We start from the raw sequence: 26,289 nt of genomic DNA, 5'->3' as shown, positions 1-26,289 counted from the left end.
GGTGGTTTTTAATTTTAGATTAGGGGTTTGGGCTGAAAAAGAGCTAACTGCCTTTTTAAGGGCAATGCCCATCCATATGCCCCTTTTGTGTGGGTGGTGGGTTTTACTGTTCGGGGGGTATTTGTATTTTTATTTACAGGTAAAAGAGCCGATTTCTTTGGGGCAATGCCCCGCAAAAGGCCTTTTAAGGGCTATCGGCAGTTTAGTTTAGGCTAGGTTTTTTTTATTTTCATAGGGCTATTAGATTAGGTGTAATTAGTTTAAATATTTGATAGTTTATTTTTTATTTTGTGTAACTTTGTTTTTTTTTAGTTTTTTAACTTTGTGTTTTTTATTTTTTGTAACTTAGTTGTTAGTTTTTTGTAACTTAGTAATATTTAATAGTAGATTTAAATAATTTGAGTAGGGGGTTAGGTATTTAAATATGTAATATAGTTTAATGTAATTTTAGTATAATAGTTAGTGTAGATTAATTATTAGTTTAATATAGTTTAATGTAATTTTAGTATAATAGGGTAGGTTAATTATTAGTTTAATGTAATTGTAGGATTATATTTAGGGTAGGTTAATTAATAGTTTAATATAGTATATTTTAATTCTAAAGGTAAGTTTAAATTTATTATAAGATAGGGATGAGTTAATACTTAATATAAAGTTAGTGGGTTGTTAGGTTTAGGGGTTAATAGGTTAATTTAGTTTATGGTGATGTGGGGGACTGGCGGTTTAGTGGTTAATAGGTTTAGTAAGTGGTAGTGATGTGGGAGGCCAGAGGTTTAGGGGTTAATACATTTATTTAGTTGCGGAGGGCTCCGGGAGCAGCGGGATAGGGGTTAATAACTTTATTTAGTTGCGGTGGGCTCCGGGAGCGGAGGGATAGGGGTTAATAACTTTACTAGAGTTGCGGTGGTCAATAACTTTATTTATTTGTGACGGGGCCCGGGAGCAGCGGGATAGGGGTTAAACATTTTAGTATAGTGGAGGAGTTTAGTGACAGGGTATAAATAAAGTTGGGAAAAAGCCGAATAGCAGCGAGATCGATGACTGTTAGTTAACAACAGTCCGCTGCTCATCGCCCCGTACTTGGTGCGCAGCTTTTTGACAGCTTTTTTAAAAAATAAGGAGGTCAGCGGCCGCGATGTTAGGCGAGCGTATTGGTGCCGGCGAATGCAGCATAGTTGACGGCTTGATAAGTAGGCCTCTATAAATAAGATATGGTCCTGTAGCACAGTTGTGTCTGTGTTAAGGTTGATATAAGAGCTGTCTGTGCTGAAAAATAAATAAAAAATTCTCAAACTTCAAATTTTACTTTTTTTCATGCAAAAAATGGTTCTAGTAAAATATGTGACAGAAAATGTTAGTGTTCCAGGTCATTTTAACCTGACTTACAAAAAGCATAGCAAGTGTTGCTAGAAAAATTACATTAAGCACCACTAATGCAGTGTGTGTTAAAAAATTAAATACTAGGATGTTTTTGAATAAAAAGGAAACTTTATTTAAAGGGGCTTTGCAGTTATTTCCTTCTTAATACAGGGAGAGTCCACAGCTGCATTCATTACTTGTGGGAAATACTGAATCTGGCCACCAGGAGGAGGCAAAGACACCCCAGCCAAAGGCTTAAATACCTCCCCCACTTCCCCCAGTCATTCTTTGCCTTTCATCACAGGAGGTTGGCAGAGAAGTGTCAGAAGATTTCGGAGTAGCTCCTTAGGAAGAGTATCTACCCTTTGAGATGGGACTGGAGTTTTAAGTAGTCTTGTCAGCCTCTCAGTGAGAGCATTGATGAAAGTTAGAGTCCGGAGATGCAGGGAGAGTCTTTCTGCGAAACCATCCAGACTCATATTAACAGCTCCTAAGCAATCAGCGTTGACGAGTTTCGCTGCCTGCTTTTCTTCACTCAAGTCCATGTCAGAAGCAACGCTACGGTCTGTCTAACTTAAAGGACTATGTTTTCTGTTCCACGGCATAGATTCTGGTAAGATCGTTTCATTTTTGTATACATATATTAACAATAGAAGACAGGGTCACAGTGGGACTCTTTTTATCTTTGTGGAATCAAGGGATACTATCCCCTGAGGGGGATTATTTAACAGTGGGGGTTTTAATCATATTTCTTTTGCAAGATGTACCGAGTCCACGGTTTCATCCTTACTTGTGGGATATTATCCTTCCTAACAGGAAGTGGCAAAGAGAGCACCCACAGCAGAGCTGTCTATATAGCTCCCCCCTTAACTCCACCCCCCATTCATTCTCTTTGCCGGCTCTAAGCAGGAAGGGTAAAGTGAAAGAAATGATAAACTGTTAGTTTTTATTTTTCTTCAAGCAAGAGTTTGTTATTTTTAAATGGTACCGGTGGGTACTATTTACTCTCAGCATTTGTAACTAAGGTCCACTGCTGTTCCCACAGAAGCTGAGGAGTACAGGAAAACTTTAGTGTGAGGAACGGTTTCTTGCTATACAGCAATTAGGTATGTTCAGTCATTTTTTCTGGAGAGACTGTGATATTTCAGAAAGGCTGACAGTATCCCCATGAGGGTAAGGGTAAACAGTAATCCTAGAGCTAAAAAGAAGGGCATTACTTAGCTTGCTTATGGGGCCATTTACATATATGGTTGACACTGAATGTAAAATGTTTGTGTTCAAACGTTTTTTGGATGGGAGTGCTTTAACGTTTTTTGTGGGCAATAAACGTGTTGGGCAACTTTACTAGGATACACATGGCTTATTTTTAGGGTCTTGGAACCCACATGGCTAGTTATAACCGCTCTGGTGTGGTTCTTTAAGGCTCACGGAACATCGAGTGAGATGGGCGGGGCCTATTTTCGCGCCTCAGTTGCGCACTTAGTTTTGTACAACAAGCAGCAAGCTAACTCCAGAGGGGCCTGGTGTATGTTTGGGGCCAAATTTAAGCTTTTACCCCACACTTTCGATCCCTGAGGGCAGGTAGGGCCACAGCAGGGCTGTGGCAAGGTGCTGAGGTTTTTTTTTCCAGATTTGGGCCTATTTTCGATCCGGTTTGGACATTAAGGGGTTAAAAAATTGTTACATTTTTCGTGGTGCAATCTTAACTAGCTATTGTGTGCCTACATATAAAATTTTGAAAAATTTGGTGCATGTTTAGGCGTTTTTGCAAAATGTGTATGCTTTTTTTCTCTTAAAGGCACAGTACCGTTTTTTAAGATTGTTATTTTTTTTCACTAAATTAAGTGTTTTCATGCTTGTTTGTAGTCATTACTAGCCTGTTCAACATGTCTGACATTGAGGAAAGTCAATGTTTAATATGTTTAGAAGCCATTGTGGAACCTCCACTTATAATGTGTCCCTCATGCACTGAAAGGTCAATAAATTGTAAAGAACATATTTTAGCTACTAAAAGTATGTCACAGGATGATTCTCAGTCAGAAGAGAATCAGGTTATACCATCCAAGTGTCACAACCGTTAACGCCCGCACAAGCGACGCCAAGTACTTCTAGTGCGTCTAATTCTTTCACCCTGCAGGATATGGCCGCAGTTATGAATACTTCCCTCACTGAGGTTTTATCTAAGCTGCCGGGGTTGCAGGGGAAGCGCAGTAGGTCTGGTGTGAGAACAAACACTGAGCCCTCTGACGCTTTATTAGCTATATCTGATGTACCCTCACAATGTTCTGATGTGAGAGATTTGCTGGCTGAGGGAGAGTTTTCTGACTTAGGAAATATGTTCATTAGACAGATTCAGATATGACGGCTTTTAAATTTAAACTAGAACACCTCCGCTTATTGCTCAGGGAGGTTTTAGCGACTCTGGATGATTGTGACCCTATTGTAGTTACAGAGAAATTGTGTAAAATGGACAAATTCCTAGAGGTTCCTGCCTACACTGATGTTTTTCCAGTCCCTAAGAGGATTTCGGAAATTGTTTCTAAGGAGTGGGATAGACCAGGTATTCCGTTCGCTCCCCCTCCTACTTTTAAGAAAATGTTTCCCATATCAGACGCCGTGCGGGACTCGTGGCAGATGGTCGCTAAGGTGGAGGGAGCTATTTCTACCCTGGCTTAGCGTACAACTATACCTATTGAGGACAGTTGTGCTTTCAAAGACCCTATGGATAAAAAATTAGAGGGTCTCCTGAAGAAAATATTTGTTCTTCAAGGTTTTCTTCTCCAACCTATAGCGTGCATTGTTCCTGTAACTACTGCAGCGTCCTTTTGGTTCGAGGCTCTGGAAGAGGCTCTTCAGGTTGAGACTCCATTAAAAGATATTCTAGATAGAATTAGGGCTCTCAAGCTAGCTAATTCTTTCATTTGAGATGCCGCTTTTCAATTGGCTAAATTAGCCGTGAAGAATTCAAGCTATGGCTTAAGTCCTGGTCTGCTGATGTGTCATCAAAAGCTAAGTTTTTAGCCATCGCTTTCAAGGGTAAGACCCTATTTGGGCCTGAACTGAAAGAGATCATTTCAGACATCACTGGAGGGAAAGGCCATGCCCTTTCTCAGGATAAGATGAATAAGATGAGGACCAAACTAAATAATTTTCGTTCCTTTCGAAACTTCAAGGTGGTCCCTCTTCCTCTGCCGCGAAGCAAGAGAGGAATTTTGCTCAATCCAAGTCAGTCTGGAGACCTAACCAGACTTGGAACAAGGGTAAACAGGCTAAGAAGCCCGCTGCTGCTACCAAGACAGCATGAAGGGGTAGCCCCCGATCCGGGACCGGATCTAGTAGGGGGCAGACTTCTCTCTTCGCTCAGGCTTGGGCAAGAGACGTTCAGGACTCCTGGGCTTTAGTAATAGTAACCCAGGGCTTCTAGATTTCGAAGATTCTCTCCCAAAGGGGAGATTCCATCTTTCTCAATTGTCTGTAGAACCAGACAATAAGAGAGGCGTTCTTATGCTGCGTAGAAGACCTATATTCCATGGGAGTGATCTGCCCAGTTCCAAATACAGAACAGAGGCAAGGGTTCTACTCCAATCTGTTTGTGGTTCCCAAAAAAGAGGGAACTTTCAGACCAATTTTGGATCTCAAGATCCTTAACAAATTCCTTAGAGTCCCATCCTTCAAGATGGAGACCATTCAGACTATTTTACCAATGATCCAGGAGGGTCAATATATGACCACTGTGGACTTAAAGGATGCGTATCTACACATTCCTATCCACAAAGCTCATCACCAGTTCCTCAGGTTCGCCTTTCTGGACAAATATTACCAGTTTGTGTCTCTTCCCTTCGGGTTGGCCACGGCTCCCAGAATTTTCACAAAGGTGCTAGGGTCCCTTCTGGCGGTTCTAAGGCCACGGGGCATAGCTGTGGCGCCTTATCTGGACGATATCTTAATCCAGGTGTCAACTTACCAATTAGCCAAGTCTCACACGGACATCGTGTTGGCTTTTCTAAGATCTCACGGGTGGAAGGTGAACGTGCAATAGAGTTCACTTATCCCTCTCACAAGAGTTCCAATTCTGGGAACTCTGATAGATTCGGTGGACATGAAAAAATTTCTGACGGAGGTCAGGAAATAAAAGATTTTATCCATCTGCCGAGCTCTTCATTCCATTCCTCGGCTGTTAGTGGCTCAGTGTATGGAGGTAATCGGTTTAATGGTAGCGGCACTGGACATAATTCCGTTTGCTCGCTTTCATCTCAGACCACTGCAACTTTGCATGCTCAAACAGTGGAATGGGGATTATGCAGATTTATCTCCTCGGATAAATCTGGACCAAGAGACCAGAGACTCTCTTCTTTGGTGGTTGTCACAGGATCATCTGTCCAAGGGAATGTGTTTCCGCAGGCCAGCATGGGTCATAGTGACGACGGACGCCAGCCTGTTGGGCTGGGGTGCAGTCTGGAATTCCCTGAAAGCACAGGGATTGTGGACACAGGAGGAGGCATTCCTCCTTATAAATATTCTAGAAATATTCAACGCGCTTCAGGCATGGCCTCAGCTTGCATCGGCCAGATTCCTAAGTTTCCAGTCGGACAATATCACGACTGCAGCATATATCAATCATCAAGGGGGAACAAAGAGTTCTCTAGCGATGATAGAGGTTTCCAAAATAATTCAATGGGCAGAGACTCTCTCTTGCCATCTATCAGCAATCTATATCCCAGGAGTGGAGAACTGGGAAGCGGATTTTCTATGTCGTCAGACTTTTCATCCGGGGGAGTGGGAACTCCATCCGGAGGTGTTGCACAATTGATTCAGCAATGGGGCACACCAGAATTGGATCTGATGGCGTCTCGTCAGAATGCCAAACTTCCTCGATACTGGTCCAGGTCAAGGGATCCTCAGGCAGTACTGATAGATGCTCTAGCAGTGCCCTGGTCGTTCAACCTGGCTTATGTGTTTCCACCATTTCCTCTCCTTCCTCGTTTGATTGCCAGAATCAAACAGGAGAGAGCTTCGGTGATTCTGATAGCACCTGCGTGGCCACGCAGGACTTGGTATACAGACCTGGTGGACATGTCATCTCTTCCACCATGGACTCTGCCACTGAGACATGACCTTCTGATTCAAGGTCCGTTCCAGCATCCGAATCTAGTTTCTCTGTGACTGACTGCTTGGAGATTGAACGCTTGATCTTTTCCAAGCGGGGGTTCTCTGAGTCGGTCATAGATACCTTGATTCAGGCTCGAAAGCCTGTCACTAGGAAAATTTATCATAAGATATGGCGTAAATATCTTTATTGGTGCGAATCCAGAGGCTACTCAGGGAGTAAGATCAGGATTTCTAGGATTTTATCCTTTCTCCAAGGAGGATTGGAAAAGGGATTGTCAGCTAGTTCCTTAAAAATACAGATCTAGAATCAAGCATGTGTTTAAACCTGTGGCTCCGCCATGGAGTTTGAATTTAGTTCTTAAAGTTCTTCAAGGGGTTCTGTTTGAACCCATGCATTCCATAGATATTAAGCTTCTATCTTGGAAAGTTCTGTTTCTAGTTGCTATTTCTTCAGCTCGAAGAGTTTCTGAACTATCTGCATTACAATGCGACTTGCCTTATCTTGTTTTCCATGCTGATAAGGTGGTTTTGCGTACCAAACCTGGGTTCCTCCCAAAGGTTGTTTCTAACAGGAATATCAATCAGGAAATTGTTGTTCCTTCTCTCTGTCCTAATCCTTCTTCTAAGAAGGAACGTCTGTTGCACAACTTGGACGTGGTTCGTTCTTTGAAGTTTTATTTGCAGGCAACCAAAGATTTTCGTCAAACATCTTCTTTGTTTGTTGTCTATTCTGGAAAGCGTAGAGGTCAAAAGGCTACGGCTATCACTCTTTCCTTTTGGCTGAAAAGCATCATCCGTTTGGCTTATGAGAGTGCTGGACAGCAGCCTCCTGAAAGAATGTCAGCTCACTCTACTAGAGCGGTGGCTTCCACATGGGCTTTTAAAAATGATCCTTCTGTTGAACAAATTTGTAAGGCTGCGACTTGGTCTTCACTTCATACCTTTTCCAAATTTTACAAATTTGATACTTTTGCTTCTTCGGAGGCTATTTTTGGGAGAAAGGTTTTGCAAGCAGTGGTGCCTTCCGTTTAGGTTCCTGTCTTATCCCTCCCTTCATCCGTGTCCTAAAGCTTTGGTATTGGTATCCCACAAGTAAGGATGAAACCAAGAACTCGGTACATCTTGCAAAAGAAAACAAAATTTATGCTTACCTGATAAATTTCTTTCTTTTGCGATGTACCGAGTCCACGGCCCACCCTGTCTATTCAAGACAGATAGTATTTTTTATTGACAACTTCAGTCACCTCTGCACCGTATAGTTTCTCCTTTTTCTTCCTTGGCCTTCGGTCGAATGACTGGGGGTTGGAGTTAAGGGGGGAGCTATATAGACAGCTCTGCTGTGAGTGCTCTCTTTGCCACTTCCTGTTAGGAAGGATAATATCTCACAAGTAAGGATGAAACCATGGACTCGGTACATCGCAAAAGAAAGAAATTTATCAGGTAAGCATAAATTTTGTTTTGTTATGTGATTTTGGCTGCATTATGTGTAGGAGACATTTGGGCTCATAGGCTGATACGGAACGTATAGGTTATTTTTTTATTGTATTATTCATATTTGAGAACTGCACAGTTTTAATAAGCTGGCGCACTTTTCCTTAGCAGGGGCGGTCCTGCTTGATGCACCGTGTGACCGGAAGTGGTCACATTTTTCCATTTCCTATTCCTGACCGAGTGTATGAGGAGCGATTTTCTCTATCTGTCTGGTTCATAGGAGGTGGTGAATGCCCCAGCCATTGGGGGTAGAAGGTGTCAGTTGTTTTTTCTATGATTTAAATTAGACGAGTTATGGAGGATTCTGATAATTAAGAGGGGGTTCTCTCTAATACAGAATTTGATACCTGTGTATATTGTGAGGAGGCCTGGGTAGTCCAACCCTCTCAATTATGTTCCGTATGCTACATCAGGGTGTTCTCAATCAATGTTGAGATGTTAAAGAGCACTGAGCCATCCGCCTCTGAGGATTCCTCTTCTCGTGAGGTGTGTTCCCTAGAAACTTCTGTTCCTACACATGCAGTTTCCCTGAGTAGGGCCTTAGCGATTTTGCCTCTTACGTGCAAGCGAAGGGTTTATCCATGCACTCCTGCCCAGGGACCGTCGTGTAAATTGACGATTGTATCCGATCAGTCAGCTGGGGATGCGGTTTCATCTGTGGCTTCAGAGGTAGGACCTCCAGGGTCGGAGTTTGCTGATTTGATTTCTCCGACTGAAGAAGATTTGGCATTTAGATTTAGAATGGCACACCTGCGCTTGCTTCTGAGAGAAGTTTTGGTGATGTTAGAGATTCCTAGTACTGATTCGTCAGTCGAATCTCAGTCCTCTAAATCAGATAGCAATCTTGATTAGACAAGTGGAGCAGGATGGAGATCCTATTCTTCTCATCTCTCTCTCTCTCATATATTTGTTTTTATTTCAGAATCCCAGTTCCGAGCTCTATAGGGGGGTTTGTATTGTATGACAGGCAGGGTCTGTTTTTGCACATTCCTTCTTGGCTATCTCTTTTGTGCGCTTGCCTATTTTCTTTTTCTAATCCGTTTCAGGATAGTTTTTCGTTTAGAGCTCTCTGTTGTTGTAGAAATTCTTTTTAGGAAGACGTTTCGCCATATGGGATATTAGATACTAACGACGGTTGTTGCGATGTCTGGAGACTTCCTGTGGAAGCATCTCGGTCTCAATTCGAGGTGATGGTTCCCTTGATATTTTCTTTTACAAGATATGACGAGTCCACAGATTTCATCCTTACTTGTGGGATATCGCCTCCTAGTCAGCAGGAAGTGGCAAAGAGCTCCACAGCAGAGCTGCATATATAGCCCCTCCCTTCCCTCCCCCTCCAGTCATTCTCTTTGCCTGTGTTAGTGATAGGAAGAGGTAAAGTGAGGTGTTAGTTTAGATTCTTCAATCAAGAGTTTATTGTTTTTAAATGGTACCAAAGTGTACTATTTTATTACAGAGCAGCTTCAAGTAGTCTTTTAGACTGTGGGAACTGGTGGATTTTTGTCTCCACTGTGCCTCCCAGGATTGTGCTGCCTTTGATGTACATAGTCTTAGAAAATCTTAACTAAGACTTCTCTGTTTCACAGGACCTCAGGAGGATATGTGGCACCTCTTGACACTGTGAAGTTATCATGCTGTTACTCAGCATGAAGGTAAGTGCAGTTCTTTTATTCTGGGACATAGAACAGACTCTCAGATGGACTGTATTTTCACTATGCTTTTGGGGGTATGTATGTACAAGTAAAAGCAGTGACAAGACCAGACACTCTAGCAGTTTATTACCTAGAAGCACTGGTATGCATATACAAGCTGACAAAATGTACCAGATTTTTCTCACAATGTTTATTAAGGAAGGGAAACTGGGGACTAGTGTTGAAGTTCTGAGAAGTTTGTGTGAAGGTTTTTTGTTATGGAGCTGTTGCAAGGGATAAGAGTAATCAGTGTGGTTTTTACTTTTTAGTTTATTCCGGAGTGCATAGGATATGCTAATATCCGGTTAATGGCGGATATTTCATGTTTTCAACAGTCTGTGTTAAATTACGCCCACGAGGGGCGGAGCTAGCCTTCACACGCTTTCATAGCGCAGTCAGTATTGGTAATAGCTGGTTGTCTCAGACTTTAGCCTGCTTCCGGATTGCGCAGTTGAATTTCATTATTCCGGTCAGAGGTGCAGTTAGGAGCCGCAGCAGAGCTGCGGCGAGGTGACAAGGCTTTTCTTGCGTTAAGCAATCTTTGCCTTATAATTGGGGGACATTGCCAGAACATATTACACGGCGTTAAAGGGGGAGACCCTCTCCTTTGATGTACAGTACTCTGCAATTTTTTTCTTGTCATTTTTAATTATAAAAAGAAAATAAAAAAACTGGTATTTTTGTGCTTTAAGACCTTAAAGAAACAGTACTCAATATATTTATTTTGCAATAGTGTTTTTGTGAGTGAGTAAATTTGGTTATTTGTTCACTTTATTAAAATGGATGAACGAATTGAATGCCTTATGTCAGTGTTTTTCAACCAGTGTGCCGTGGCACACTAGTGTGCCGTGAGAGATCCTCAGGTGTGCCACGGCAGACTGACAACAGTGTGACATATTTTTTAAACTTTGCTTGTTTTTTACTCCCAGTGCAGGGGTAGTTTGTAGGAGGCATGGCATAACAGCACAATACATACAGTATGTGTGTGTTTGTGTGTATGTATATATATATGCTGTATTAGGTTACAATGTGTGATTTTTTTTTAAATTTTGGGATGGTGGTGTGCCACAGGATTTTTTAATGTAAAAAAGTGTGCCACTGCAAAAAAAAGGTTAAAAATCACTGCCTTATGTATTTAAATGCCATTGTGGAACCCCCTGTTACACTTTGTCCCTCATGTATAACTAGGGCATTACAATGTAAAGAACAAACTGTCTTATCTGATGATAATAATGATTGTACTCAGAATGATGATAATAATGATTGTACTCAGAATGATGAGGTTCAGGATACAGCTCAATCCCAAGTGTCTCAGCCCATAACGCCCACACAGGCGACGCCATGTTCTTCGGTGTCTGCATCATTCACTCAGCAAGATATGGCTTTCAGTTATGTCCTCAACCCTTACAGAGGTGTTATCTAAGTTGCCAGTACTACAGGGTAAACGTAGTAGAATAGAGACCCAGGTAGTCCATGCGACTTCTGATTCCTTGATGGCGATCTCTGATCTTCCCTCCCAGTACTCTGAAGGGGGGGTAGGGAGGTTTTATCAGAAGGAGAACTGTCTGACTCAGGTAGTGCATTACCCAAGACAGATTCGGACGTGCTGTCCTTCAGATTTAAACTTAAACACCTTCGCCTGTTGTTGCGGGAGGTTTTGTCAACCCTGGACGACTGTGACTATTGTAGTTCTTCCAGAGAAATTGTGTAAGATGGACAGATATTTGGAGGTCCCTACTTATGCTGATGTTTTTCCGATTCCTAAAAGAATTTCGGAAATTATTACCAAGGAATGGGAAAGACCGGGTATATCGTTCTCTCCTTCCCCTATATTTAAGAAAATGTATCCCTTACCTGACACCGTTAGGGACGTTTGGCAAACGAATACTAAGGTGGAGGGAGCCATTTCTACTCTAGCTAAACTTTCGACTATTCCTATTGAGGACAGTTGTGCTTTCAAGGACCCTATGGATAAAAAGTTGGAGGGTCTCCTAAAGAAACTGTTTGTTCATCAAGGGTTTCTATTGCAACCAACGGCCTGCATTGTATCAGTTACAACTGCGGCGGCCGTTTGGTTTGATGCCCTAGAAGAGTCTCTTAAGACTGAGACTCCTTTGGAAGAGATATTGGATAGAATTTAGGCCCTTAAGCTGGCCAATTCTTTTCTCACGGACGCCGCCTTTCAGATAGCCAAGTTGGCAGCTAAGAATGCAGGCTTGGCCATTGTAGCGCGCAGAGCCTTATGATTGAAATCCTGGTCTGCGGATGTATCCTCTAAATCCAAACTATTGGCTATCCCTTTCAAAGGAAAGACTCTCTTCGGGCCTGAATTGAAAGAGATCATTTCTGATATTATGGGAGGTAAGGGGCATCTCCTCCCTCAGGATAAGACGTCCAAACAGAGAAGACAGAGGAATGTTCGTTCCTTTCAAAATTTCTAAGGAGTCCCTTCTTCCTCTTCCACTAAACAGGAAGGGAACTTCGCACAGTCCAAGCCCGTCTGGAGACCCAATCAGGCTTGGAACAAAGGTAAACAACCCAAGAAGCCCGCCGCTACTCCCAAGACAGCATGAAGGGGCGGCCCCCGATCCGGGACCGGATCTAGTAGGGGGCAGACTTTTTCTCTTTGTTCAGGCTTGGACAAGAGATGTTCAGGATCCCTGGACACTAGAGATCGTGTCCAAGGGGTATCAACTGGAATTCAAAAATTCCCTCCCAAGGGGAAGGTTTCTTTTTTCATGATTGTCTGTAGACCAGACAAAGAGAGATGCGTTCTTACGTTGTGTAAGAGACCTCTCCACTATGGGAGTAATTCGTCCTGTTCCAATTCAGGAACAAGGGCAGGGGTTTTACTCAAATCTTTTCGTGGTTCCCAAAAAAGAGGGGACGTTCAGACCCATTTTAGATCTCAAGAGTCTAAACAAGTTTCTCAGAGTCCCATCCTTCAAGATAGAGACAATTCGGACAATTCTTCCATTAATCCAGGAGGGTCAATATATGACTACCGTGGACTTAAAGGATGCATACCTTCACATTCCTATCCACAGAGATCATCACCAGTTTCTAAGGTTTGCCTTCCTGAACAGACATTTTCAGTTCGTGGCCCTTCCCTTCGGGTTGTCCACGGCACCCAGGATCTTCACAAATTTTCTAGGGTCTTTGCTAGCGGTTCTCAGACCGCGGGGTATTGCAGTGGCGCCTTATCTAGACGATATTCTAATCCAGGCGTCCTCCTTTCAACTGATAAAGTCCCATACCGACATGGTTCTGTCATTTCTAAGACCTCATGGGTGGAAGGTGAATCTAGAAAAGAGTTCACTAATTCCACAGACAAAGGTTCCATTTCTGGGAACTCTAATAGACTCTGTATCCATGAAAATCTTTTTGACGGAGGTCAGAAAGTTAAAGATTCTGGAGACATGCCAAACCCTTCAGTCCACTCCTCGGCGATCAGTGGCCCAGTGCATGGAGGTAATTGGATTGATGGTGGCAGCAATGGACATCATTCTGTTTGCGCGTTTTCATCTCAGACCTCTACAACTGAGCATGCTCAGACAGTGGAATGGAGATTATGCAAATTTGTCTCCACAGATAGATCTGGATCAGGAGACAAAAGACTCTCTTCTTTGGTGGTTGTCGCCGGATCATCTGTCCCAAGGGACGTGTTTCCCAAGGATGAAATCCGTGGACTCGTCATATCGTAAAAGAAATAAATTTATCAGGTAAGCATAAATTTCCTTTTTCGAGACAGATTTAAGCCATGGAGTTTATACTTCTTTATTTGGATTATTCTCAGTCTTCTAGCATAAGCTCTAACGTCAGAATTTTCTGTTTAGTCCTTGAGTTGCTCTGGCAGATATGTCTGTTAAGTCTACTCTTTCCTTCAAGAGCAGGAGTTATTTCTAGCTATTCCAGTCCAGGCAGAGCAAGTCCATCTATCCTAGATGACAGGGAGGACCTGGTTTAGGTGTTATCTTGAATGGGCGCTTGATTCTGGATCATATCAGATCCAGGGGTCCTAGAGACCGGAGCTAGGCTTCACATCCTGCCTTTCTGGGCAGTTTGTCTTCTCTTGATTTTGTCTTTTGGCAGAGAGAGGGAAGCCTTTTAGGTGACTTTTGGAGTCATTGTCTCGGTACCTGTTGCAGTGTGTGAATATTTTCATTCCACTGTAGTTTCAGGGTCCAATATAGGGAGGGGTCTCCCATCCTATTTGGGTTCTACGGTACTTAAGCAGAGCTTACTGGGTCTAGGAGGTGGTGAGTGCCCCAGCCATTGGGAGTATTAAGGTGCCATTTTTTAAAATAAAAGCGTTTCTTTTTGTTTGTCCTTCTGTGGGTATATACAAAGCTATGGAGGACTCTGATACTACATTAGAAGGTTCCGCTCCTTCGCTACTGATTAATAATCCTGTTTATATTGTGAGGAGGCCGTGGTTTGCCCGCCTGCTCAATTTTGTTCCATTTGCTAAAGTCTAATTTTGTTCCATTTTCTAAAGTCTAAGAATGGAGACATGCCTGCTAATACTCATAGCGCTATTAGCCCCTCTGAGCCATCTACTTCTCAGGAATCTGGGTCCCGAGAAATTACTACCCTTTCTACATTACCTGTTTCACATGCAGTTCCCCGCTGCTCAACTAATCCTCCATCAGCGTTGTCTGCGGCCCTGAGTGCATTACCTCACTCTTAACAAATGCAAGAGAAAGGTTAAACATAGTTCTCTTGACCTAGAGTCATCTAAATATTTGTCGGATTTAACTACTATGTCCCAGCTATCCGAGGATGAGTTAACCTCTGTAGCTTCAGAGGGTGAACTTTCTGAGTTGGAGACTTCAGTTTCTAATCCTCCTTTAGCGGAGGAACCCTCCTTTAGATTTAAAATTGAGCATCTGCGTTTTTTAGTAAAGGAGGTTCTGGCTACGCTAGAGGTTCCAGAGACCACTCTCCCTGAGGGACCTAAGATCCCTAAATTAGACAGGGTTTATGAAGATAGGAAGGGCCCTCTGACTTTTCCTGTGCCAGTTAAGACGGTGAACATTATTAGTGACGAATGGGAAAGAGTAGGAACTTTTTTTCCCCTCGTCTACTTAAAAAAAATGATTCCCGGTTCATGACTCTCAATTAGATTTGTGGGGCTCCATCCCTAAAGTTGAAGGCGCTATCTCTACACTGGCTAAGCATACTACTATCCCTCTGGAGGATAGTTCGTCTTTTAGAGAGCCTATGGATAAGAAAATGGAAGCTTTTCTGAGGAAGATGTTTCAACATACGGGGATTTTGTTTCAACCAGCGGCAGCTGTAGCCGCGGTTGCTGGAGCAGCTACCTACTGGTGTGACACTCTGTCGGAGCTTATTGAGATGGAGACTCCCCTCGAAGATATTCAGGAGAGAATTAAGGCTCTGAGAATTGCTAACCCCTTCATCTGTGATGTGAATATGCAGATTATTCGCCTAAATTCAAAGGCTTCTGGCTTTGCGGTTCTAGCTCGCTGGGCCCTATGGTTGAAGTCTTGGTCTGCGGCTATGACTTCTAAATCCAGACTCCTTTCAAGGGGAATATTTTATTTGGTCCAGGGCTAGACTCCATTGTTTCTATGGTTACCAGAGGGAAAGGTTCCTTCCTACCGCAGGATAAGAAAAATAGGCCCATGGGAGGGCAATTGTCTAATTTTCGTTCCTTTCATTCTGAAAAATTACAACAACAGCAATCCTCATCCAAGTCTGAGCAGCCCAAGAGTACTTGGAAACGGGCTCACTCCTGGAATAAGTCCAAACAGACTAAGAAGTCCGCCAAAAACAAATCGGCATGAAGAGGCAGCCCCCGATCCAGGATCTGATCGAGTAGGGGGCAGACGCTTGGTTCCAGGATGTACAGGACCCTTGGGTCCTGGAGGTTGTATCTCAAGGATACAAGATAGGATTCAAGTCTCATCCGCCCAGGGGCAGATTCCTACTCCAGTCTGTCTACAAGACCACAAAAGAGGGCTGCCTTCTTAGGTTGCGTACGGGATCTCTCCACTCTAGGAGTAATTTTCCTGGTACCTACAGAAGAAAGAGGTTTGGGGTTTTATTCAAACTTTTTCGTGGTTCAAAGAAGAAGGGAACTTTTCGTCCAATTCTGGACCTAAAGTGCCTAAACAAGTTTCTGAGTGTTCCCTCTTTCAAGATGGAGACATCAATCCTTCCTCTGGTTCAGGAAGGACAGTTTATGACCACAATAGACCTGAACGATGCATAACTTCCCTTTCCGATTCACAGGGAACATTTTCAGTTCCTGAGGTTTGCCTTTCTGGACCAGCACTTCCAGCTCATAGCTCTTCTGTTTGACCTAGCTACTGCTCCAAGGATATTTACAAAGGTTCTGGGGTCTCTTTTAGCCGTTGCCAGAACACAAGGTATTGCAGTAGAGCCTTACTTAGATGATATCTTGGTACAGGCACCATCTTTTCGTCTAGCGGAAGAAAATTCAGAGTCCCTTCTCAATCTTCTTCGATCACATGGATGGAAGATAAACTTGGAAAAAGAGTTCTCTTACACCAAGTTCAAGGGTGAATTTCCTGGGGACAATAATCATTCCTTTTGCCAGATTCCATCGCAGACCCTTACAACTATGCATGCTGAGACAATGGAACGGCTACCATTCAGATCTGTCTCAACAGATCATACTGGACAACCTGTCGAGAGACTCGCTCTCTTGGTGGCTCTGTCCAGATCATCTGTCCCAAGGCACATGCTTCTTGAGACAGTCCTGGGAGATTGTGACTACGGACACAAGCCTTTCCGGCTGAGGAGCCGTTTGGAGTGCCAAGACAGCACAAGGTCTGTGGACTCAGGAGGAGTCCTCCCTTCCAATCAATATTTTGGAACTATGGACAATCTTTAATGCCTTGAAGGCTTGGCCCCTTCTGGATTCATCCCAGTTTATCAGATTCCAATCAGACAATATAACCTCATTTGGTTGAAGCCTACATCAACCATCAGGGGGAACGAGAAGTTCCTTGGCGATGAGAGAAGTATCTCAGATACTAGAGTGGGCGGAGACTCACGGATGTACGTTGTCGACGATCCACATTCCGGGTGTGGACAACTGGGAAGCTGGGAAGCTCCATGGTACTGCCCTATCAGTACCATGGAGGTTCAGACTCATATCTTTTTCCTCCATTACCGATTCTCCCTCGTGTGGTGGCTCGCATAAAGCAGGAGCAAGCATCAGTGATTCTGATTGCTCCGTCGTGGACGAGAAGGACGTGGTTTGCGTATCTGGTGAGGATCTCCTCAGTGGAGGTTACCTTGTCGCAGAGATCTGCTGATACAGGGTCCCTTCGTTCATCAAAATCTAGACTCTCTGAGGCTGACTGCGTGGAGATTGAATGCTTAGTCTTAGCCAAGAGAGGGTTTTCTGAGAGTGTTATCAACACTGGTTCAAGCTCGTAAGCCAGTTGCTCGTATCTACCATAAAGTATGGAGGACTTACTTGTACTGGTGTGAAGAGTGTGTTTTTTCCTGGCATAAGGTTAAGGTTGCCAGAATTTTATCTTTTCTCCAGGATGGACTGGAGAAGGGTTTATCTGCTAGTTCCCTGAAGAGACAAATATCAGCCCTGTCGGTGTTAGTGCACAAAAGATTGTCTGAGCTTCCGATTGTGCAGTCTTTTGTTAAGGCTCTGACTAGGATCAGACCTGTGTTTAGATCTGGGGCTCCTCCTTAGAGCCTCAATCTTGTTCTTAGTGTTTTGCAGCAGGCTCCATTTGAGCCTATGCATACTGTTGACATTAAATTGTTATCTTGGAAGGTTCTTTTTTTGTTGGCTATTGCTTCTGGGGGAAGAGTTTCTGAGATTTCTGCTTTGCAATATAACCCCCCTTTTCTGGTTTTTCATGCTGATAAGGCGGTTTTACGCACTAAATTAGGGTTCCTCCCAGAGGTGGTGTCGGATCGTAACATTAATCAAGAGCTTGTTGTTCCTTCCTGGTGTCCTAATCCTTCTTCAGTGAAGGAACATTTGCTTCATAATCTAGATGTGGTTCGTGCCTTGAAGTTCTATCTTCAGGCTACTAAGGAATTCAGACAATCTTCTTCTTTGTTTGTCATCTATAAGTGGAAGCTTCTCTATCTTTCTGGTTGAGGACAGCGAGATGACAGCCTCCTGAGAGGATTATGGCTCATTCCACTAGAGCAGTGGCTTCCTCCTGGGCTTTTAAGAACAAAGCCTCAATGGATCAGACTTGTAAGGCGGCTACCTGATCCTCCTTACACACTTTTTCAAAATTTTATAAATTTGATGTGTTTGCTTCGTCTGAAGCAGCTTTCGGGAGAAAAGTTTTGCAGGCTGTGGTGCCCTCAGAATAGGGTCCGCCTCTTTTTTCTGTTCCCTCCTGTTATTCATTTAGTGTCCTCTGGAGCTTGGGTATAGTTTTCCCAACAGTAAGGAATTAAGTTGTGAACTCTCCCTGCCTTATGGAAAGAAAACATAATTTATGCTTACCAGATAAATTCCTTTCCTTCCTTATGTTTTTGATGGGCGGCTCCCTTTTTATATTATTTCTTCTGGCACCTTTTCTACCCTGATGTTTCTCCTATTTCTCCTTTTTCCCTCTGCAGAATGACTGGGGGAAGTGGGAGGGATATTTAAGCCTTTGGCTGGGGTGTCTTTGCCTCCTCCTGGTGGCCAGGTGTTGTATTTCTCAATAGTAATAATGAAGTTGTGGACTCTCCCTGCCAGGAAGGAAAGAAATTTATCTGGTAAGCATAAATTATGTTTTTTTCCATTTTTTCAATATATTTTATATATTTTTTTTATAGTAAGCCAATTTAATTTTTTAGAAAGTCCATTTAATGGTGAGAAAAATGGTATATAAATTGTGTGGGTACAGTAAATGAGTAAGAGGAAAATTACAGCTAAATACAGACACCGCAGAAATGTAAAAATAGCTCTGGTCCCTAACGGTAAGAGAATTGAAAAATGGTCTGGTCACTAAGGGGTTAAATAACTTTAAAGTGGTTAAAACATACCTTTTTTCACAATTTCATAATTTTTAGATAGAATGATTATATTTAATGTATTTAGACAAATCAGAATAGAGGGCGCCACATGGTGCAGATCAGATGGTAAATGATATAACAAGCAAAGAGGACATAAGAATCCTACTCACGAGATGTAAAGCACAGATGTGCAAAACCAGCAATCCGGAACCACTCGTCGTCCGGTAGACCAATGGATGTTGTCACAAGGGCGGAATCTCGTCTCACCAGGGAGAGTCCAGGGATGCCTTAAGCAGGAGTCAGTCAGCAGTGAAGGAATCCAACAGTGACCAGTCCCACACCTCAAGCAGCTGGAAAGGTGACTAAGACAGCTCCAAAGGAGGTCAACAATTCAAAGGATAAAAAGGTCGGCAGCAAGTGAGGAGATGAATAAATCTTAAAATTTTATTAAAATAGTAAAAACAAAAGCAACGCGTTTCTCAGTAAGATTTATTCATCTCCTCACTTGCTGCCGACCTTTTTATCCTTTGAATTGTTGACCTCCTTTGGAGCTGTCTTAGTCACCTTTCCAGCTGCTTGAGGTGTGGGACTGGTCACCGTTGGATTCCTTTACTGCTGACTGACTCCTGCTTAAGGCATCCCTGGACTCTCCCTGGTGAGACGAGGATCCGCCATTGTGACAACATCCATTGGTCTACCGGACGACGAGTGGTTCCGGATTGCTGGTTTTGCACATCTGTGCTTTACATCTCGTGAGTAGGATTCTTATGTCCTCTGCTTGTTATATCATTTACCATCTGATCTGCACCATGTGGCGCCCTCTATTCTGATTTGTCTAGATTGTTTCCACTTGTGTCGTGGCGTGACACCCTAGAGGAGCGGCCCTTCTATCTGAAAATATCTCTTCTGGGACTTCACATCACGGATATTAAGGACTTTCCCTTCTTATACCATCCCATACTGGACTGATTGTTTGTATATCATAGATACTATATTGTATATTATTGCCTATAGCCATTTATAGACTAACATATCTAATTCTTTTACCAGTTCCTGTTTGTTACTCCTAGGCGCCTCTTATAAGTACTATAGTGACACTACTTGTCACTAGAGTATTAGTCTGCTTATATTTAATTTATTATGCAACTATCCTAGTTATCATAATTCTTTTATATTGGTATTGGTAATACATTTTAATAATGTTTAACTTAGTACAGTTGATAGGTTAATATAACTACATTTAAGTGTTAGTTATTTTAATAGAGTTACAAGTTTCTTATTAGCTGTGCTCCATAAGAATCTTTCCGTAGATAACTATATACCGTATATCAATGATATAACAATATGTATTAATAATGTATTGCATGGAAATTTAGGCCAATTAGCAAATAACCTATTTTACTGTGTCCATAAGCACTGACTTTCTGTTGTAATTCCTGATCCTAAAAATGTATTTGTCCTAATAATTATATTTGGATAATTTTGTTATATGTTACCAAACATTTATTCAGAAATACTCACTAAAATATGATATATAATTTACAGTTCCATTCCCCTCCAATCATTATTGTATAGCAGAATTTTACTAAATATAATCCTTGAATCAGCAGCAACGTTCCTTACCTGTTACATATAATTGTGACCAACAGGGAGATGACATCTTGGACCGGAGTTCAGAGCTAATCTACACAGGGGAAATGCAGTGGATTTATCAGCCATATGGTCGCAACCAGCAGAGAGTTTTCTTCCTCTTCGATCATCAGTTGGTTCTCTGCAAAAAGGTGAGAACAATGACCAACTCAAATTAATGTCTACATGTTTACTGTCATATGCTAGAAACTCAAGACATATATAAGTGTCTCTGAAAGATTCCTGGAGTAAAAGTGATGTACAGCAAAACTATAAATCAATATGCATATCATTTTAACCCCATAGTATACTGGATCTTCATAAAAGCTTTCTTGATTAGCACCTAACGCTAAATTTATTATGACTTCAGTCATTTTTCATCTCATTTGCGCACATATTTTAGTGTTTAAAAGGTGTATAAAGATTTAACATTAAAAAATATTTTGTGGTAAGTTTAACAATCTTTGTTTTTTTATATTATATCAGGGTATTTGTTTGAAGCATTTGTCTTTACAGGGCTTGCAGGTTTAACAGTAATCCACCTGAGAAGTATTTTACTATATATCGTAGTATTTTATCTGTCGAGAAGAGTGGCGTATTTAGGTATTGTGCTGCCCTAGGCACTCAAAATTCTGCTGCCCCCTAACCCTCCTAGGTTTTAGGCTATTTTTTGGCCATAATATTTTTCGGTCAGGGTATAATGTAACTTTCATTAAACCTGCATACACCCAGGTCAAATATCTATATATGTGTATGTATAAATATGTATATATAAATATATATATATATATACTATATATGTATTTATATATATATATATATGTATGTATGTATATATATATATATATATATATATATATATATATATATATATATATATATATATATATATATATATATATATATATATAAAAGAGACCCACTATTTTCTATAGAAAGTAACTTGCAGTTTACAGGAATTTCTACATTGGCCCATTTTCTTAATAACCTCCATAGGGTCTGAGTGCAGATATCTGTGTGATCTGTGAGCTACTAAACCAAATGAGGACATTAAAATATATAGCTAATAGCTTGCATATATCATATACAGATTTATACATGGAGCCACGGTGACAGCTCCCATTAGAAGGTTTTCTGGCTAGGCTGTATGGAAATAAAGTGTGTTGTCACGGTCTGATCAATAAACTGACTGCTCACCAGACCGCTCTATATGCCGCACTAACCAAAAGAAAAAGCTGCTGCACTGAAAAAGGCTCAAAAAGCAGATGGAAAAACTGCATGAGACTAATGCATGAGACTAAGGAAGTGAAGATTGCTAAAACGCCACTCCAGGTCCTTTCGAGCTCCAGGAAACAACTGACACTGATGGGCTTGTGAGAGAGGAAATAGAATCCAGACACTCCAGTGCGGTGCACGCCGTAACGGCTGAACAAACCGGAAAGCCAAATACAAAAAGAAAAACAGCTGCACTCAAAAAGGCTCCAAATTTTTTTTTTTATTCCTGACAATTTAAATGGCACAAGGAAGGACAATCATCATTGTGCCATTTAAATTGTCAGGAATTAATATGCTGTTACGGCGTGCACCGCACTGAAGTGTCTGCATTCTATTTCCTCTCTCACTTGCCCATCAGTGCCAGTTGTTTGCTGGAGCTCGAAAGGACCTGGAGCGGCCTTTTAGCAATCTTCACTTCCGTAGCCTCATGCATTAGAGTGGCCAGTAACAGTTTTTTTCCATTTGCTCTAAGCACCATCCACTGCTTGTTGCGCAGCCGCCGCTATGATATTGAATGTTGCCACTGGAGTCAGACACCAATAAAGGGCCAATTCTTGAGTGCCACTGCCTCTGCCTCTAAAAAGTGCCGCCGCCTCAAATCTGCTGCCCTAGACCTGTGCCTTGTTGGCCTAGGCCATAATACGCCCCTGGGCCAGAACCAGGCTTGTCACTAGATAAAGCAAATGGCTATATAGCTTTACCTTCACTCAGAGGGCATCTGTCTGATTAATAAAGCATTATTATCAACTTTCCATGGTCTTAATTTCTGTGGACCCTTGATTAACCACAGCATCCAGTCAGTATCTGTGCAGCATATGTTAAAGAGACCATGCAATTTTAAGCAACTTTCTAATTTACTCCTATTATCATTTTTTCTTCGTTCCATTGCTATTTTTATTTAAAAACTAATGAATCTAAGTTTTTATTTTTGGTTTAGACCTCTGGACAGCACTTTTTTATTTGCTGGATGAATTTATCCACCAATCAGCAAGAACAACCCAGTTTGTTCCCCAAAAATGGGTCGGCATCCAAACTTATATTCTTGCATTTCAAATAAAGATACCAAGAGAATGAAGAAAATTTGATAATAGGAGTAAATTAGAAAGTTGCTTAAAATGCCATGCTCTATCTGAATCACAAAAGAAAAATATGGGTTCAGTGTCCCTTTAAGTGTTCTCATAAATTGGGGTGTGAGCACTTACTTGAGGAGATTGCACCAGGCACAACAAGGCCAAAAAATTAATCAGGTATAAGAAGAGATATAAAAATTAACAATAGAAAGGTAAGGAATCCCAGATGATGATCATTAAGTATAGTAACACTCTAACCAAATAAGTAGACTCTGCCATGCATACAATTATAAGTAGGAATCTCATGTGAACTACAGTAGACCTATTTATTATAAAAGGGACACTAAACCAAATTTTGTTCTTCCATGATTTACTTCCATTATCAATTTTTCTTTGTTCTCTTGCTATCTTTATTTTAAAAAGCAGGAATCTAAGCTTAGAAACCGGCCCATTTTTGGTTCAGAAAGTAGCACTTGCTTATTGGTGGCTACATTTAGCCACCAATAGGCAAGCGTAACCCAGTTTCTGAACCAAAAATGGACCGGCTCCTAAGCTTAGATTCCTGCTTTTCAAATCATGAAAGAAAAAAAAATTGGGTTTAGTATCGCTTTAATAATTGGAAGTGCCATTTACAGGTTAGGATATGTGAATATATCTGCCTTGGCACAAATTATTTACAAATGTTTTCTTCATTTTAGAGTTGCTAATCTGTGCTCAAGTAAGCACTTCCTGAAAATTAAAATTTTGTCTGGTTTTGTCTACGTATAGCTGCTTTAGGCAATGTATTCTTATCTTACACAGATAAAGGACTAATGTTACCCTAATGCCTGTGAATAAAAGTTTACATTTTTGTCTAATTAATATTAATATTAATCCATAGTTCAATATGTATATGTAGGCACAATTTCATAGCCTTATTGTCTTATAATAGTTAATAGCTAGTTAATTAATCAACTGAATGTTCTGTTTTACTTCATTTGCAATTCAGGTCTTTCTGTGACATTTCTCTTCTCGTTATTTTTTTCATGAGCATATGCACAAATCTGCTTCATAGGGAAAGAGCTATAAAAAGACATGAACTTTTGAATATGAATATTGGAACCACTACTGCCTTGCTCGTGAACCTTGAATTAACATATTGAATGTGGATGTGCCATTTTAGGATACAAATACTGTAGAACAAGTTTAATAAAACTACAATAATTGCAAATCACAAATACATGTGTGAACTTATGTCACACTAGTTTGCCATTTTGATAGGTGACCAACAGTGAACATTTCTCTTGTTAAGTGTATCCAGTCCACGGATCATCCATTACTTATGGAATATATTCTCCTTCCCAACAGGAAGCTGCAAGAGTCCACCCACAGCAAAGCTGCTATATAGCTCCTCCCCTAACTGCCATATTCAGTCATTCTCTTGCAAGCCTCAACATAGATAGGAGGTCGTGAGAGTCTGTGGTGCTTTCTACTTAGTTTATTCTTCAATCAAAAGTTTGTTATTTTTAAATGGCACCGGAGTGTGCTGTTTATCTCAGGCAGTATTTGGAAGAAGAATCTGCCTGCGTTTTTCTATGATCTTAGCAGACGTAACTAAGATCCATTTGCTGTTCTCACACATTCTGAGGAGTGAGGTACTTCAGAGGGGGAATGGCGTGCAGGTTTTCCTGCAGATAAGGTATGTGCAGTAAAATATTTTTCTAGGAATGGAATTGACTAAGAAAATACTGCTGATACCGAAGTAATATAAGTAAAGCCTTAAATGCAGCGATAGCGACTGGTATCAGGCTTATTAATAGAGATACATACTCTTGTAAAAATGTGTTTTAAAACGTTTGCTGGCATGTTTAATCGTTTTTTAACATATGTTTGGTGATAAAACTTATTGGGGCCTAAGTTTTTTCCACATGGCTGGCTTAAATTTTGCATAGAAACAGTTAACTGAAGCTTCCCACTGTTGGCTGTGGCAGTTTGTTGTGTCTGTTTTTAAAAACGTCTATGTCTTTTTTTTTTTTTTTTATCTGTTTTTTGCATTAAGGGGTTAATCATCCATTTGCAAGTGGGTGCAATGCTCTGTTACCTTATTACATGTACTGTAAAAATTTCGTTTGTTTTACTGCCTTTTTTTTTCACTGTTTTTCAAATTTTGACAAAATTTGTTTCTCTTAAAGGCCTCTCTGTCTTTTTGGTTAAAAAGCATAATTCATTTAGCTTATGAGACTGCTGGACAGCAGCCTCCTGAAGGGATTACAGCTCATTCTACTAGAGCTGTGGTTTTCACTTGGGCCTTTTTTAAATGTGGCTTCTGTTGAACAGATTTACAAGACGGAGTCTTGGTCTGCGCTTCATACTTTTCAAATTTAACAAATTTGATACCTTGCTTCTTCGGAGGCTATTTTTGGGAGAAAGGGTTTTTTTTTTTTTTTTCTCAAAGTTTTTTATTGGATGAAAAAATGAAACATTACAAGAAAATGCGGTTAAGATCACATTGATTACAGATCAGCATGACAGTCTGTGCTTTACATAGGTTTAACATCCTACATTTTATATAACTCATATCACTAACAAAGAAAATAAAACAAAACATTTCAAAGGTTGGTCACCTTCGTTGTGCAGAAGCCAAAGGTTCTTTTGCCCATTTCGACAAAGGAGTGTATTTACTTATTTATGTGATATCCATTTAGTTACCCTAGGGACTTCTCTCTCCCATTTGTTATGATGTTTCTTATATCAGAAAACAGTATTTAATGTGTGTGCATTCGTGTTTCCCAGTAAAACTTTATGTTGTTGAACATCTCCATATATTTTCTTATGACATAGCCATACTCCTCCAACTGAATTATATGGTCCATTGACGTCTCCCAGGCCCTATATGTGGGAACCACCTGAGATTTCCAGTTAGAGGCTATCAGGGATTTGGCTGTATTTAGAGCTAGCTGTATCAATTTCCTCCTAATTTTGCATTTACAGTTTGGGAGTAGGTTTAGTAATGCTGTCGTGGGTTGGATGTGATACTCGGTGTTTTGGTTGCTAATTGATTTAATAAAATCTCCTATTTGTACCCAGAAGGGTTGAAGCTTATCACAGGACCACCAGATGTGTATCATGGTACCCCTTTTACCGCACCCCCTCCAACACATATCAGAGGCTGTCGGGTAAATTGTCTTAATTCTCGTAGGGGTGAGGTACCATCTTGTCAGGACCTTGAAATTTAATTCCAAAGTCCTGGCCGCAGTCGAGGATTTTCTAGTGTTCTGTGTAATATGTTTCCATTCCTGTTCATTTAGTTCCTTCCCTAATTCCCTGTGCCATCTACTCCTATAGTTAGGGGCCACGTTCAATTCGCTGAGCGATAGTGCCCTCTTTGCCCACGCCAGAGTATGGCATAGTGGTTGATTACTAAGACACTGTTGTTCGAACATAGTAGGCTGTCTAATTAGCTTTTCTCTGTCAGGGGACGTGGCCAGAAAATGTTGGAGCTGAAAATACTTCAGCCATTTCGTAAAGGCACCCCCCACTTCACCGCTAAGGTCAGATCTCTGCTTTAGTTTACCGTTAGTTAGGAATTTGGTTATGGGTAATGTGTAGCCTATTTCCCAATCAAGCTGTCTAATTAGTTTTTGTTCCAGGCCCCCGTGTAATTCAGCATTAGGGGAAACTGGAGACATCGGGGATCTCAGGGA

The 26,289-nt window shown here is 41.3% G+C and overlaps 1 protein-coding gene across 1 annotated transcript in view; it reads left to right on the top strand.

The window, feature by feature from the left end:
* Positions 1 to 26,289, top strand: part of ARHGEF9 (Cdc42 guanine nucleotide exchange factor 9) — a 916,750-nt gene that overhangs the window by 813,448 nt on the left and 77,013 nt on the right. Inside the window, exon 11 of the mRNA XM_053699217.1 lies at positions 20,282 to 20,413. Within this exon, the coding sequence (XP_053555192.1) occupies positions 20,282 to 20,413 (132 nt within the window). The remainder of the gene's footprint in view (positions 1 to 20,281; positions 20,414 to 26,289) is intronic.

Source organism: Bombina bombina, chromosome 1 (genome assembly GCF_027579735.1).
Source record: "Bombina bombina isolate aBomBom1 chromosome 1, aBomBom1.pri, whole genome shotgun sequence".
In the NCBI taxonomy this organism is placed as follows: domain Eukaryota; kingdom Metazoa; phylum Chordata; class Amphibia; order Anura; family Bombinatoridae; genus Bombina; species Bombina bombina.
Note: the sequence above shows the minus strand (reverse complement) of the source record. Positions and strands in the feature narration are given on the sequence as shown.